This window comes from Hydractinia symbiolongicarpus, chromosome 9 (assembly GCF_029227915.1).
Source record: "Hydractinia symbiolongicarpus strain clone_291-10 chromosome 9, HSymV2.1, whole genome shotgun sequence".
Lineage (NCBI taxonomy): Eukaryota > Metazoa > Cnidaria > Hydrozoa > Anthoathecata > Hydractiniidae > Hydractinia > Hydractinia symbiolongicarpus.
This window is the reverse complement of record NC_079883.1, coordinates 25303835-25320494: the sequence shown is the minus strand read 5'-3', so window position 1 is coordinate 25320494 and position 16660 is coordinate 25303835. Positions and strand designations below refer to the sequence as shown.

Here is a 16660-nt window from a genome sequence, read left to right as displayed (position 1 = left end):
ACAACTCGTAAAATTATTGCATCAACTCGTGAATTTCAACTCACAACTCGTGTTTAAAAAACTAAAACGTGATTCGTAGCTCGTGGATTTAAGGGAAGAATTCGTATCTCGTAACGAGAAACTCGCAACTCGTGACCTCAGCCAGTCTTAAAAAATCGTACTTGCGAAAAAAAACACTTTGTTATGCTGTATAGTAAATGTAGTTATTAACCCTATGTACAGAAAACTTCGACTTTCTACACATCCGTCTCGGTACTAAACTTCTGACAAACTTCCTTTTCCGCTCTGAGAATTTCACCTTCATTATTTTTCTTAACAAAAATGTTAAAACTGGAAAAAACTAACGACGACTATTTTTCCCGCCAACGTTATGTGTGGTTCGGTTTTTTACCTTTTTTGGACTAGATCTTCAGGGTAACCAAGACTTTTAGAAAGAATCATTATCCTCCATTATTTTGATTTGGTTGTTAATTGGGGAGTATCCTATTACTTATGTTGGGTCGCGGGTAATTATAACGTGTTTTCCAAATGAGCCCTCCACCACGGATTGCACGTAAATTGCTAGAAAAATCCACAGTTCCTGCGGCGGGAAGTTAAAAGGTTTATGACTTTGTAAAGATCTGTAACATTTGTATGAGTGAATACATATTTTTTTTTCAGAAAGAACCTGTAAGTGCATCAAGGTTAAATAATTCAAAATTAAGAAACACAACGATTCTTGTCACCTCCAATTACAAAAACAAGAAATCGGCCAAAAGATGCCATTTTGCGTTACATATTTGTTTTGGTCAGGCTACAAGATTATTGCTTGCTTAACATAAGCCGTCGAAAGTAAATTTAGAGCGGCTTCCTTTCTATCTTTTTTTCTACAAAAGAATACCATTCCAAATCCTTCATCATTTACTGGTTATAGACAACCATCCCAACCAAGACGGTAATTGATCGTCTTAATGTTGCAAGTCTGTGAATTAGTACTATATCCCGAGAAATAAATTGAGAAGAGCAAGTCCCCTTTTAAATATCAATAGAATTTCCTAATTATGCTAAACTCAATTAAAGAGTTTGATACTAAAAATGATTCTTATACCTAAGTTCCTTAGCAAAAGGTAGAACAAATTGCCTAATTTCGTAAATATTTTTATTCATTGAGTGCCTCAATTCCGAGATAAAGTTAAACTTGAGAGGCAGAAAAGGCTGTATCTTAGCAAATTAAGTTCTGGTTCAAAAATGAGTTATGTTAATGGTTCAAATTACAGTTCGTTTGAATTGAAATTTACATCGTTTTTTTATCATGCTGGTTTTAGGATGTAAAATAACAGGTTTTACGGCTATTTAAAATGCTACAAATTGAACCCTTTTTATAGTAACATATTTAGTGTGATCTCAGATTTTAACCAGAAGATTACCACTTTTTTCTTAATCACTTCCATCACCTAAGTCACTGGCTGCAACAACCTCGTTCCCAGGGCATTTTGCCTTGTTGATGAAGCAATAACAGCTCAGGGGCCACATGACTCCTGGGGACAAAGTTGTGGTTGCCATAGTAACAATTTTTAGAAATTCGCATTTTGCTCTTATTTTGACACGCTATCAGTTAACAACGAAAATTCGTCGAAAAGTATGTGGGAGTGAAAATAGGTGTTTAAGAATTTTTTCTAATTTATATTAAAAGAGATTAGGATTCTGCTGTAGTACTTCGAGATGAAAGCACGATGATTTCTGTTAACAACTGCAGGCTTAGATGACCAACACAATAATATATCGGTCATATTGTAAAAGAACTACTTTGTTCATCACTAACATACTGCCTGGCAGTGAACGGGATTCGATCCACGGTACACAGAACTGGGAGCCGCAGACGAACCCACTACACTACGTGCGGCAATATGTTAGTGATGAAAGTATCGGTGTTTCAATTTAGAGCTCACCTTTATTTGAGAACAGAAGTTGTTTATTTGGAAAAAATCCGATTTTGATGGCTGATGACTGAAGCGTAACAAGATTATTTCCGTAACAATATTAATATTTAAAGATTTAGTGTTTCGCACAGTCTACAAAATTTCGCGTATATTAAAGGTGAAATAAAATGCAGGTTCTTAATTTCACGAATCGTCAACGCTATATACTCAAATATGAATTGGAAAAATAAAATGAATCGCTTTTCTTTAACTCTCATTTTTGATTTCCAGGATAAGAAAGTTTGTAACGTGAAAGATATATCTTCGAATTTAATTTGTTGAGCTAATGTGTCGCTGCTTTTGCCACTCTAAAAAGCAGGCTAATTCATCTAAAAATATAAAAAAAAGTATTCCAAAAAAAATAAATCCAGCTCCTCCTTAATTTGATGGACCAGATTAAAAAAAAAAGAAAATAACTCTGATTAAAATTCATATTTATATTTCATAGTTAAAATCTTTCTAATCACTCCTCATCACTTTAAGATGAAGAGTAAAAAGCAAGAAATTTGTGTCCTTCACCATATATATCCATCTCTATAAATTGCAAACATATAATACATTGTAGTGAAGTGGAATTTTCAAAAATTTAAATTAAAGATATTGATTGAGTAAGTATGCGAAGATCAATGTAGAATTATTACTTATCACGGCTTAAATGTTTTGAAATTTTAGAAAAGAATCTTACAGTATGCAAACATAGGGAATAGGGATTATATGAAACCCGAGATATTATTTTATAGCGGTCTATTCTTCGTCATGGAAGGATTCGTTTTCCAAATCTTTTTCCAGTTCATCGTCAAGATCGACTTTGCTTGAACTTGTGTCGTCCATTTGTCTTTTTCGTTCATCCTTGATACGTTGTTGAAGCTCTGTATCAAACTCATCCAGATCTTCTTCAGGTGCATCAGCGGCCGGTTCATCGTGGGTTGTCTTCTTGAGGGCTTGGCAACATTGTGCCGTTGCAAAGACCTAAAGAATCAGAGTTTCGTTAAAATAAAGTAACAAAATATTTACGTGTTATCCTGTTAACCTGTTTCAACAACAATTTCAATTTTGCTTAGCAAGACCACTAAGTTTGATTGATTTGATCATTTTTGACTTTATAAAAAAAATTGTTAACTACCTTTGGTGCATAGTAGCTAGGTTGTCCTGCTGGTGGTTTTGGTGCAGGGCATTTGCATGTGCAGGTCTTGCCATCATTTGAAAGCTCGTATTTACTACATGTCGTGCAACTGCAGCCAAGTACTTTTCCACTTGCGCATGTTACAGTATTACCAGCTAACTTTTTCAGTGTGCATGCGAGAGAAAAGAATGCAGGTTGACCTTTTGGACCCTTGTCACCTTTAGCACCTGTAACAATAAATATAAGGCTAATTATAATACGAATCAACAGCCTCAGTAAAATAAAACAATTTCCTATTGTATTAATAAAATAAATACATCGTAAATATAGGACCTATTAGAAGTTCTTACCAGCTGGACCAGCAAGTCCTACATCTCCTTTAGGTCCTTGGTTACCACCGTCACCTTTATCTCCTTTATCACCTTGTGCGCCAGTATTTCCAATATCTCCGGTGTCTCCTTTTTCACCTTTATCACCTTTTCCTCCCTTGCTTCCATTCGATCCATCGGCACCAGCAATACCTTGTTGTCCTTGATCACCAGTATCCCCTTTATCTCCTTTATCACCTTTTGCGCCCTTGCTTCCATTGGAACCTGCATCTCCAGTTGCTCCTTTAGATCCCATATCTCCAGTGTCACCTTGATCTCCTTTGTCACCTTTCTCTCCTTTCAGACCTGGTCCTCCGGATGGTCCAACATCGCCCTGGTCTCCTTTCTCACCTTTTTCTCCGTCAATTCCTAACATAGAAATTAAATCACGTTTAAATATTTTCTGGAATGTCAAAAAACAGAAGATCGAAAAATCGATAATACATCGGATAAATTTTTACCTCTTATGCCATCGGGACCTTTAGCGCCATTATTACCAGTTTCACCTTTGTTGCCAGTTGCTCCAGTATTACCAGTTTGTCCTGTAACACCTTTGGAACCAGTTTCACCTTGGTCACCTCTAGGTCCTTTTGCACCAGTGGCACCAGTGTCTCCTAAAAAATTAATACACGCATCAGACTAAGATAATAAGGAAATTCCGGAAAACACTTTATAATGTACTTCTTTCCTATTATTACCTCTGTCTCCTTTTTCTCCTTTAATGCCAGTTTCACCAATGGATTCGAGATCTCCAGTTGCACCTTTATTTCCGGTTTGTCCCTTTTGTCCTTGTTGTCCATTTGCTCCCCTGTTGACAAAAAAATCATGCTTTATCATATCTAATATTATAATAATATCACAAGACTGATCCGTTAAACGTAATGATATCTTACTGGTCTCCTGTGTCTCCTCGGTCTCCTTTTTCTCCTTGTTCTCCATCCGATCCTTGTGCTCCATCGTATCCAGTCTCCCCTTGGTGTCCAACAGGTCCTTGATCTCCAATTTCACCCTTACTTCCTGTTGCTCCCTGTGCTCCTTCATCTCCAGTGTCACCTTTAGCTCCTTTTACACCTTGTGCTCCGGTTGCTCCACGGTCACCAACATCTCCTTTAAGACCTTTCCCTCCTTTTAAGCCTGTATTTCCATTTGCTCCCTTATCACCTCGTACGCCTGTAATAATAATTAATAAAACATATTAAATAGTTCGGAAAGTAATGACTATGTGGGAAAACTTCAGAGACAAATTATTTACCTCTTTCTCCTTTTAATCCAGTAGCCCCTGCTGTTCCTCTGCTACCTTTAGCACCAGTCCTTCCTTTAAATCCTGTGATAAAAAGAGGGTAAAATAAAAGAAAACATGTATGTAACCATTTGGTGGTAGATATAAAAAGACTTTGACATACTGACCTTTTGGTCCAATCACGCCCCTATTCCCTTGTGGTCCTGTATCTCCTCGTGGTCCTGTTTGGCCAGCAGGTCCTTGCATTCCTTGTCTTCCCTACAAATAATTTCACCTCGTTCTTAGTTTCACCTTGTTCTTAGCAAGTAATTTAAGTTTAGGAATAATATAATTCTTTACCTTTTCACCCTGATTTCCCATCAAACCTTTCTCACCAATATCTCCTTTAGGTCCCTTTTCACCTACCATTCCTTTCGGTCCTTTTTCTCCAGTGGCGCCATCATTACCGTTTAAACCATTGGCACCATCTGGTCCTTTTGATCCAGTGTCACCAGTTTCTCCTTTATCTCCTTTGTCTCCGGTTAGACCTTTGCTTCCATCAGTGCCAGCAACCCCATCATCACCCTGACTTCCTGCATCACCTCTATCTCCTTTCACTCCTGTCAGTCCTTTGATTCCTGTCATACCTTTTTCCCCCTTTCTGCCATTACGCCCTGCATCACCTGTTTCGCCTTGCATGCCAACTGGACCTACAATGCCGACATCACCAGTAATACCTTTGAGTCCTTCACCTCCAGTGACTCCTTTACGTCCATTGGGTCCCTGATCACCTCGGTCACCTTTTATACCCTTTAGTGCAGGAGAATTTGCTGGACCTTGATCACCAGTCTCACCCTTGTCACCCATATCTCCTTTATCTCCTTTTGCACCTTGGTAGCCTTCTGGTCCCGTTCTCCCCTTAGAACCTTTGTCTCCTTTCTCTCCTTGTTCTCCTTTGAGTCCTTGATCACCTATTTGTCCTTTAGGTCCAATAGGTCCTTGTGGACCTTGTGGTCCTAAATATAGAAAAATCATTATATAAAACTTGTTATTTGTTAGTGTACAATACTTAACACGTGGTGACATGCGCTACTTACCGCTTACAAGAGTGATACAAAGACTGCACAAATAATTGTTTCCCCATCCGTAGTTTGTTGTTGATGTGATTTGTGTGGCTAAGCAGTCAGAGCATGGACTTTGGATCAATCCAGAGTTAGAGAAAGCAAAATGGTAGGGAGAATCTGTTGGTACACACAAGTACGAGTTTCGCATTCGTGGATTTCCTGAGGCATCTTGATCATCAGGTTCGGTGATATGGGTACATCTTTTGTTTGCGATTGGACCTAAAGTAAGGCGTACTTGTAAAACAATGCTTATTAATAAACATTGACTTAAAAATAAAAAGTTCTTGCATAATACCCAATTCGTGGTTATTTAGAATAGCTGTAAGATATTAAATGGTTTTTTTTAGTAGTCTTTTTTCAAGCATTTATATTGAAAATATCCTATTTGAATTTATTGCAAACAAGTTAAGAAATTAAAATTTGATAAATCAAAGCAAAACAGGAAGGAGTGATAAATAAATTTTACCGTTAGTTGACCATTCGATGTTAGCATCTAAGAGTGTAGGTCCTACTCTCCAGCAAAAGTAACCTTTCCATGAATAAGCATTCGACATAGCTGTGTTGTCCCATGTTATACATTTATAGCTATATCCATAAGGTGTATAAGGATCAGTGGTGGGTTGGGTAAATGGTTCAAAACGGAAATCGTGTGGAAATCGTGGATACTTCTTTACACCTAAATATACAAAATATTATATAAATCAAAATATTGCTAGAATATTAAGACTAAGTCAAAATACATAAGTTAAAATGAAAGTATGAACACCCGGAATTTGATTCATGGTAATATGTATAACAGATTTCAGAATCAGCCAGATTTTATATTCTAACTTGAGTATCGATTCGCTTTGCAATGTATGCTATCCCTATCTTTGTTAAATAGTTAACATCAACAAGAAGAAAAGAAAACATACCTGCAACCAGCGAAGGTGCAAAGAGTGCAACCACAGTTACCAATATAACACTCTTCATTATTTCTGGTGGCACGCTCTTCTTAAGTTATATTCTACAGAGCAGTTTTATTGTGTCCAACGTTGCGGACCAGGTCGCTTGTTAAACTAAATTAAAATCATGGAAATGACAAGTTTAAATAATCAATTCTGCGCCTATTACTTAATTAAGGAAATTAAGGATTTGTAATTAAGAATCGACCTCGTGCTCGTTAATCAACGAAATGAGTGGGGGTAACTCAACACCAGCCTTGTTTCTTTGGGAAAGGTTATGGTTGAACCAAAATATACATGACTAATGTGACAGTTTTAGAAATACCCTGTTTTATGATACCTGTGAAATTGCATGACAGCATATGCTATGAAGAGACAAAAAAGCGATAAATAAGGGAAGAAAAATAAAACACAAGAATTATAACTTTTTCTGTAAAAACAGGCTATGCTTTGTGCTGAGAATGACAAAAGTTTTTAATATGATCATTATTTGAAAGTTTTTGTTTCTATTACACCGAACACATTAAAAATAATTTTACACTTTCAACAAGTTTGAAAGTGATTTTTTACTACTTAGCGTCATCATTTGAATTTTGTGTGCGTGATGTTTCTTCAGTTTTCCATAACTTAAGATGCTTATCAGCTGGTGATAAAAATCTAATTTCCTGCGTACTGTATCTTATCTCTATCTAACATCTACGTGATGCAGTTACTGCATCAATGCTTTCCCATTCCACCAATTTTATAACGAGAACAAATAAAGAGGTTTACTGTTTTCAAAATATTCTTAACATTAAGAATATTAGTTTTACTCTATATACTTCCTTGTTTTTTAAATTATTCATCGTTGTTGTTATTGTTTTCTATCTAACATACAAGAATGACACAGCATTTCTTTAACCCGTTTTTATTTTTGTTTTCTGTGGTTTTAGGCGATGCCAACTTTAATTAAGATATAGCCATTATTTTTTGTTCCTTTGGCAGCATATACATGTAATAAGCTGGGTATTATTTACGCGAACGTTATAAAATAAAGCAGTTTTTGTGCAAAATAATTTTCCTAATGGGGCTTAACTGTTAAACATTCCAGAAAATACCAGTATCGGAAATGCTTCCCTGTTTCTAAACTCTTTATCATTACTTTTTTAATCCGAAATGCAAAATTCCCTCGACATTTTTTAACCCGAATCTATTTTGGTTCATTTGTGGTTCATAGCGATGCCAACGTTTGTATGTTTGATGTTTTTGTGGTGGCAGCATGAACCGAAAGGAGAAGAAACCTATTAAGGATATAGCAGCTTTAGCAATCAAATCAATAATTGATTTATATATTAATTAATTTTAAGATCAATTAATAAAACATTAAATTTGTGTTTGTCATCGTCAATCACCACGTGCTTCAATTATGGTGCTACAGCTGTTAACATTTTCGCGGGGGATGTGTTGACATTTTGAAGTTTAGATTAAGGCCTTTTCTGTTGCATCACAACTTTCTCCAAATAAAGGATAAATGTAAAATGTTGTTTTTGGAATCAAAGGAAAATAAAAATGGGGAAATATATGTACACATGGTTGTTTCTTTACCCCTTCCCACGAACTGATTTTTGCTTTATTACATCAGGTGGTAAAATTAGAAGTTAAAAAAATATACAGAGATGAAGTCACTGCAGGGTTGCTACAGACTTTTCTCAATTGAATTTCCAGACATACCATAAGAATTGGTATTACTTTTCCTGACTCTTGGAGTGCAAATGTTATAAGTTTTCGAAACATATAACAAAAAAGATAGTAACACTGTGTTTTTATAACCACAATTGTTTTCTGCGGCAAAGCCAAGATGTAAGTTTTTTTTGTCAACAGAAATACTACAGATGTACTATAAAATAGAATATATAGATTCATGCAAAAATAATTAAAAAATAAATTGTTAAGCCCTATCAAAAAAATTATTGTAATTTTTTTTTAAAATTATTTTCCAGACATTTTTCAAACTGGTGAGCCAAATCTAGACTATTCCCAGACTCTATTCTCCTACATTCTTGGCAGGCGTGGTAACCCTGGCTGTCATTGGCGGAATTAAGGGTCGCGTTTTTCTGTCGTGATTGCGAAGAACATTTGTGTTTTTCCAAATAAAGCAAGCGTTATTTGCGTGAGAGGTTTAAGGTGCATAGGAATTATGCCGCCTAAATGTTTTTCACCATAACAGTTATTTTAGAGTGTGCGAGATTCATAATAACAGATTTCCGCGTATACTAGTTTTTTCCAATAACACCTGCGGGATATTTTTCAAAACTTCAAAGTGTAAATGACTGATAAACGAACATTGATTCATATCCAACCTCATTCCTTTACTGTGTTTTTTGCAAACCTCGACCTTGTGTCCTAGGTAAAACTGGATCAACGCAATGGGTAAAAAAGACAGAATACTGTGACGAGATAACATATATTATTATTCATAGCAAAATTATATTGGTGTTACATAACAAAATTCATTTTTACTCGCATCTGTCATCTACCATCCACGAGATAGCTAATGTTTATTCAGTATCTTGTGTATGATACAATGGCTAATTGTATTATAATTAAAATTTACTTGGAAGGAACAAATAGGGTTTTCATTTTCTTAAGTCTTTTGTTATTAAAATTTGATTTTCTAGATATGAAGGACCTTACTTACTTGTTAAGACTTATCCAACAATTTGCACTCTAACTGCAAGTTTTTGTAATAATTTTATCTAAAGAAAAGCAACCAAGGAAGTTTTAACATGGATTTTCATGCGATGTATGTGGAAAATTTTTCCAAAAAGTTTTTTGTTTGTCTACAACATTGCAAAAATAATTCTTTGCTAGCACTGGCATCAGTCATCAAACATTTTAAAAAAATGAAAGTCCTTGAATAGAAAGTTTCATTTCGTCTTGGTAAGAAAAAGTTATCTAGTTACAATGGGAACATTTTTGCAAAATGAACGAAACCTGTGGGCAAATCTCAGTTAGAGCAAAATATAAACGCTTTAAGCTCTTGTTTACGATACATACTGTGTCTTTATTTCTGTTGTGGCTAAACAATCTCCTTTGTTGAATGCGGAGGGGTGAAAATAAACCAGAAAATTTTTATCACGTCAGAGTACTGAAAGAGTAGTTTGTGAACACGAAAAAATCATTTAAGAATTATTAGCATTTTACGATGTTCATTACGAATGATTCAGGGAATAAATTGGATTGACAAGTGATGTTGTAACTGGGTTGATAACTTCCTGTCAGTTATTAATGACAGTGATAATGACATCTTAACAAAGTATGCCGAATTTTACCGACCTTGAAAATATAAAATGCTAATGATAAAATTCTAAACTTAAAATAGAAAAAAAAATGATTCGTTTGAACATACCGAAATGTAATTATTTTTCTCGTTTCGAGGAACTTTTTAGTAAGGTTATAATTCAAAGTATGCCGAAACCGAGCAAGAAAATGCTGTGGTGATCATATTTTAAAATGAGCGCAGGAAAGAGAATTGTTTGAAACTACTGATAATATTAAGGTAGCTTTTTTCTCGTGATTTCAACTTAAGGCAAATTCAAACTCGAGTACCTTATCCAGGAAATTAATTAGGCGCAAAATTACCACAAAGAAAATTAACGCGAATACTTATAAAAAAAATATTTAATTAACGCGATTTAGCCGAAGAACTGACTTACAAAAAACATTAAAATAACGCGAATCAGGAAATATGCTTACCTTCATTTTAAGGATGGGTTCATTGACAACCAGTTTCCCTTGTTTTCTTCCCAACATTTTGATATCAGCTGCCCTGCATCTTGCCTGAAAATCACATTAGCTGAGTAAACCCTATTAGAACCATACTAATTTTTTTTGTCGATCAAAAAGGAGAACGAATTATTTTCGTGGGTAGAAAGCTCTATGCGTTGGGATTGCGAAGAAATATATATTTTTAAACTTTAATTAAATATTTTAACTTAACTAGTAATTTTTTAGCGTCCTGGATATTTGCGTAATGCCAATTTTCGAAATTTGCGTCAATTTTGTTTCTTGCTAGTTTCTTGGAATAAGATAAACAAAAAAATTATTTGGCTCCAAAAAAAATCAAGGATGATTGCGCATATTATAATTAGTTTCAAATGCACGTGGCTCACAAATTGGTAAATTATTTCTTCGTGATGCTACATTTATAAAAACACCGTATTAACTTGTTTTTTCAATTTACCACAAAATTGAAGAGGAGCTGTTCCTTTAGAACAAAAAGTTCTTTAAATAGTTAAAGCATAGCTTCTGAAAGATAGATTGATCTAAAAGTTTCAAACTGAAACACGTCGTGGCAGCAACAGTGAAGCAAAGCTTGACTAACTTTTTTAATTCAACACTTGCTCTAATAGAAGGGAATGGACTATTTTTCGTAAATTAGAAGATTTTAACACCTACAATTATTAACCTCATAAATTTTTATTCTTTTTCCAATTTGCATAATGTAGGTTAAATATTTCTTATTATAGTGCAAACAAATTTAGGCTGGTAAACAAATTAAAAGATTTCTACCCTTGTCAAATATATTTCATAAAATACGCTACTGTTGAGTCAAAGATGAAGGGTGGTTAGCAAGTGTTAAATTGTGTGCTTAGAGATGACATAAAATTGGTAATGTTTCCTTTAGTTGGTAAGTGTTGAATTGTTTGCTATTTTCTTTCCCATTGATGAGAAACCACGTGTTGTGCCTATTTCCAATTAAGTTTAATTAACGACTAATTAATTACCATTTAGGTGTATAAAAGACAGAGTTGAAACAAATTGAACATCAAACAGCTTTTGCTCAGCTTCCAGTGACTTGCTATCTGGTATACGCATTGTGCTGGTTAAATCAACATGAATATGTTACTGTTATTGGCAATTGTGCCAGTTGTTTTAGTAGCAGGTAAAGTCTTTCATATTACCTCATCTTTTTCTTCTTTCTTTATACTTTCAAACTAGCTTTTGTGGAGAATTTTTACACCATTTTGTGTCTAGAGATTCGATATATCTTGTTGTAGGTGTTTGGTATACTTATCAACGTTTAACCTGTTTAAATTTGTATTTTAGGCAACAACTATGGACCTCAAATTTATCCAAAATCGCACGAGTTCAAGTTTTTCCCAATGGGACCAGCATCATATTACCGATACAATTTCAAATGTTTGAAAATTAACGAAACAAGTGACAGCCGATTTTCAATGGCAGAATTATGTTGGCCAGTCAACAGAATCGACCCTGGATTTGTCTTCAGCTCGAACGGTTAGTACAAAATAATAATCATGCTGGTCAAAATTTTTCGTTATTAAATTCTTCGGTTTGGTCCTTCAGAAAGACGCTTCAGAGATTGCTTTATCGTTTAAGATTATTCTACAAAACAGCTCTCTATAGATATCTCTTTGATTCTATATATTTTTTATTTATTTACTAATACATATTTATATACTTCAGGACCACTTTCCACACACCGATGCACAAAAGTGAGTGAAAGTCGAGGAGTCTCACCTTCAAGGGGATGGAACAACAATTACATCTGTGTGCCAAATGACTCCCCATATGTTTTGGCTTGGTCACAAAACGGTCCAATCACCTCATCTTGTCACCATTGCATTTCATTTGCCACAACCAAGACACCACAAGTTTCAGGAGAATGGAGTAACAACTTCCTTTGCATCAGATGCAAAGCCTGCAGAACTGGTACGTAATTATGTTTTCTATTCAATCTAAGAAATCTATACATTTAATCCACATAATATATTTAATATAACTTTATCATTCATAAATGCTTTTGTTCTATAGGACCACGGGGTATCCCAGGGCCACAAGGACCACAAGGAGATCAAGGTCAACAAGGCATTCAAGGTGACAAGGGAGATCAGGGCGATAAAGGAGATCAAGGGGATCGTGGTTCTACTGGAGCACAGGGAGCAAAAGGAGACAAAGGTGACAAAGGTGAAAAAGGAGATACTGGTCCAATTGGTCCTCAATGCGCACCTGGAATGAAAGGAGACAAGGGGGATGTTGGTCCAGAAGGTCAACAAGGGATGAAAGGAGATACTGGACCACAAGGAGCTAAAGGAGATCAGGGACCACAAGGACAGCAAGGACGAAAGGGTGTTAAAGGGGATACTGGAAGTGCCGGACAAAATGGTGCTAAAGGAGATCAAGGAGATCAAGGAGTTCAAGGCGACAAAGGAGATAAAGGAGATCGTGGTCAACAAGGTACCCAAGGAAACCCTGGAGCCAATGGCCAAAATGGTGCTAAAGGAGATAAAGGAGAAAGAGGTATGAAAGGAGATACTGGCAGTCAAGGTCCAGCTGGAAGTCCAGGAACTAATGGCAAAGACGGTGCTAATGGTGCCACCGGTCCACAAGGAGACAAAGGAGATCAAGGAGAAAAGGGAGACAAAGGAGACCGAGGCATGAAAGGTTCGAAAGGAATTCAAGGTATGACTGGCGAAAAGGGAATACAAGGACCACAAGGTGAAAAAGGAGCTGACGGACCACAAGGACTGCAAGGACTTAGAGGACCACGAGGGGAAAAAGGTGACAAAGGAGATCAAGGTCAACAAGGTGCTGCAGGTATGACTGGTGCTACTGGTGCTAAAGGAGACAAAGGATTAAGAGGGATGAAGGGAGCAACTGGAGCAACAGGAGCACAAGGCGAAAAAGGAATTAAGGGAGACACTGGTGCAACTGGTGCACAAGGAGCTGCTGGAGAAAAAGGTGACAAGGGTGAGACTGGCGCAACAGGAGCACAAGGCAACCAAGGTCCAAAAGGAGATACTGGCCCAAGAGGTCTTACCGGTCAAAGAGGAACTGATGGACAGACTGGACCAGCAGGTGCTAAAGGTGATAAAGGAGATAAAGGAGACAAAGGACAAACTGGAGCCACAGGTGCTCAAGGAGCTCAAGGAGAAAAAGGAGACACTGGTGCAAAAGGTGATCAAGGACAACAAGGACAACAAGGTGCACAAGGAGTCAAAGGAGATAAAGGAGACACCGGAAGCCAGGGAGCACAAGGAGAAAAGGGAGATACGGGAGCAAGAGGAGCTACTGGTGCACAAGGAGATAAAGGAGCTACTGGAGCACAAGGGAACACTGGACCTAAAGGTGACACTGGATCACAGGGAGAACAAGGCCAGCAAGGTAATATTTTCAGATATTTTTTAAAAGTAACAGCAAAATAACTTATTTTTCTCAGCAATTTATTTCTTTATTCATTAGTTGTAACATAATTTTTAATACTTCTTTAGGACCCCAAGGAAATGAAGGTGCCAAAGGTGATAAAGGAGAACCAGGACCCAGCGGCAGCCCTGGACTTGGAGGCCAAAAAGGAGACAAAGGTAAAACGAAGACTTCAAGATATAGTTTTGATTAATAATTCTCTATTACATGATGTAAAGATTTTTTGTGTCTACGAAAATATTAAAAAATTGCCTTTTATTTTATTATAGGAGACAAAGGAGATAAGGGAAATACAGGACAACAAGGCGAAAAAGGAGATCAAGGTTCCAACGGTGCAAACGGAGCTAAAGGTGATAAAGGAGACAAAGGCGATAAAGGAAACCAGGGATCACAAGGTATCCAAGGACCTGCTGGAAGCGATGGTCTTAACGGTGCCAAGGTAATTATATTTCACTCCTTTGTTCTAGCAACAATATAATACCCTTTCAAGCTTGATAATTAACTAATTATACAATGTAAATTATAGGGAGACAAAGGCGACAAAGGTGATAAAGGAGACCAAGGAAATACAGGTAGCACTGGAGCTAAAGGAGACAAGGGAGACAAAGGTGACGATGGTCCACAAGGAATCCAGGGAGATCAAGGACAACAAGGGCCCAAAGGTAAGAAAAATTATTCCAACAAATGACCTTAAGGGGATATTGTAACGCAAATTTTGTAATGAAATATTTGCTTTCAAACAAACATTTCTACTTCGCATTGGTCTTATGCAAGTTTGAGAATTGTGTTATCTTTCGTATAGGTGATAATGGTCCTGCCGGAGATACTGTCTCTAATGGAAATTTAGTTTGTAAACTTTTAACAACTTATCAAAAATCGACCACATGTTATTCTGGCTTCGTAGCCACATGTTGCGGATGTGCTGCAGACGCACAGAAATGGACCATGCACGGAAACAAATGTACCTGTCATGGCTCATACATCAATTATTCGTCAGCATTATGTTGCAAATTTAAAACTCACTAAACACGATTAGCGTTTCTTTTACTTTTATAAACTCTATGTAACATATGCGGACGATAAAGATAACACAATTTTCATTGCTTCAAACAAAAGTGATGAAAAAAATAACAAAAAAGCAGCATGATATTTCTTTTCGGACATGCGCACTATGCATGACATAATACACGACAATAAAATCATCCAAGCGCTAAATTTTGTGTTATCTTTTTCGTCTAGGACCTACTGGAGACAAGGGAGATACTGGTGCTACAAGTGCTTTAACTTGTGTTTATAAGGAAGGTGCCAATTCAATTGCTTCTTGTCCATACGGATACTCAGCAACGTGTTGTTCTTGTGGTACCGGCTGTAACTCATGGATTATCCTTTATGGCAACATGTGTGTTTGCAAATGTAGCAAAACTGGATTTGCAGCCGCCATTTGCTGTAACATGACTCACTAAAACACTTCTAATATTCAAAGTTTTAAAAGCATACAGAAAAGAGCTAGTTTTATTTTGAACTCTGAAAAGTCGTTTCTGTTGCATTTTGTTCATAAAAGTGAAAGCGTTTTTTTTTTATTCCTTCTACTTTTAAATAAAAACAAAAAAGATATTTTTATAACAAGGGACGTCTGGGTGGATGTGGAGTAGGTTTCTCAAATAACTTTTTACTAGCGATATATATTTCAAACATTTATTTTTGTTTGTATATATACATATGCATACTTTTTATTTTCGTAATTGTAAGTTATATATGGTTAGTGAGGAATTATTACAATAGGAAGTATAGATATATGTAAATACATGAATGCAAATCTCAAAACACAGACTGTTGTTTTTAAACATTTTCTTTTATATTTGCTATGTTCACTTTGCGCGAAGCAACTCTGATTTATCAAGATATAAATTCACACATTCTGTTCTTATGAAAACACAAGTGACGTAAATGTTACAATTTGTTTAAATAGTGCAGCTGTAGAAATTTTTCATATTCAAGGAATAAAATTTAGGTATTTGGATCTTAGAAGAAGTGCAAGTTCATGTCATTTATAACAGAAATGAACGATAAGTTAACAATTAAATATGAAAGAAATAAAATAAAATTGTAAAATTTATGCAAAGGAAAAATTTTTCAAAAAACATCGCTTTCAGAAACGTTTCCCATTTTCAGGCATTTTTTTAAAAAAGGAATTTTTATAGGAATTTCCCTTCTCTGAAAAATGTAAAAGTTCATTTCTGCGAATGAATCAATTAAAAACCGGCGAAGTTATTTAAGAAATAAGAATAGAATCTAACAGGTTGTCAAATGCAGATGGTTTGATATTTTTCCTGTTTCGTTGTAAGGCAAACAAACATTGATAGTTATAAGTACAAATTAAACAAAATAGACTTCCGCCTTGCTATCCAGGAAACCTTCCGCTACCTGCCCTCTTGCATAAAAATACCCTTCATCTATTACACAACTTTCACCTTCACAGGAAAATAAATTTTTACAGTGATTTCCACTAAATTTTATTCTAAATGGGATGAGATCGTATGTATTTTTCGCTAAAACTAAAAAGTACTGGAATGTATGAATTTAGGTTTTTCTTACGCAAAATGTGTATCATAGGAAACTAGAAATCACATTTTGACACATTAAAACCTTGAAAATGCAATCTCTTCTATCAAATAAGAAAACTAGTGTCAACATAAATCAAAAATTACACTAACTTAT

At 35.8% G+C, this 16660-nt stretch overlaps 2 protein-coding genes across 2 annotated transcripts; one reads left to right on the top strand and one right to left on the bottom strand.

Moving 5' to 3' along the window:
* Nucleotides 1-2538: 2538 nt before the first annotated feature.
* Nucleotides 2539-12665, bottom strand: LOC130656884 (collagen alpha-1(I) chain-like). Its single transcript, XM_057459826.1, has 14 exons — nt 12260-12665; nt 10472-10555; nt 6707-6850; nt 6259-6468; nt 5766-6011; nt 5029-5684; nt 4857-4947; nt 4702-4773; nt 4343-4619; nt 4148-4257; nt 3911-4063; nt 3432-3818; nt 3082-3308; nt 2539-2927 (listed from the first exon to the last, which is right to left on the bottom strand). The coding sequence occupies exons 3-14, from the start codon at nt 6762-6764 to the stop codon at nt 2703-2705; spliced, it is 2712 nt and encodes a 903-aa protein (XP_057315809.1). The 5' UTR covers nt 6765-6850; nt 10472-10555; nt 12260-12665; the 3' UTR covers nt 2539-2702.
* On the top strand, nt 11526-15420 carry LOC130656885 (collagen alpha-1(I) chain-like). The gene is made up of 8 exons (XM_057459827.1): nt 11526-11660; nt 11825-12016; nt 12206-12451; nt 12554-13903; nt 14011-14100; nt 14212-14381; nt 14469-14604; nt 15182-15420. Exons 1-8 carry the CDS (start codon nt 11612-11614, stop codon nt 15403-15405), a joined length of 2457 nt encoding a protein of 818 aa, XP_057315810.1. The 5' UTR covers nt 11526-11611; the 3' UTR covers nt 15406-15420.
* The last annotated feature ends 1240 nt before the right edge of the window (nt 15421-16660 follow it).

What these genes read in the sequence shown, in the direction of transcription:
- LOC130656884 (XM_057459826.1), bottom strand. Translation starts at nt 6,764, where the DNA reads ATGAAGAGTGTTATATTGGTAACTGTGGTTGCACTCTTTGCACCTTCG. An exon ending in GGGCGTGATTGGACCAAAAG is followed by an intron (nt 4,774 to 4,856) that starts GTCAGTATGTCA and finishes TTTTTATCACAG; the next exon opens with GATTTAAAGGAAGGACTGGT. An exon ending in CTAGCTACTATGCACCAAAG is followed by an intron (nt 2,928 to 3,081) that starts GTAGTTAACAAT and finishes CTGATTCTTTAG; the next exon opens with GTCTTTGCAACGGCACAATG.
- LOC130656885 (XM_057459827.1), top strand. Translation starts at nt 11,612, where the DNA reads ATGAATATGTTACTGTTATTGGCAATTGTGCCAGTTGTTTTAGTAGCA. An exon ending in ATGCAAAGCCTGCAGAACTG is followed by an intron (nt 12,452 to 12,553) that starts GTACGTAATTAT and finishes TTTGTTCTATAG; the next exon opens with GACCACGGGGTATCCCAGGG. An exon ending in AGGACAACAAGGGCCCAAAG is followed by an intron (nt 14,605 to 15,181) that starts GTAAGAAAAATT and finishes TTTTTCGTCTAG; the next exon opens with GACCTACTGGAGACAAGGGA.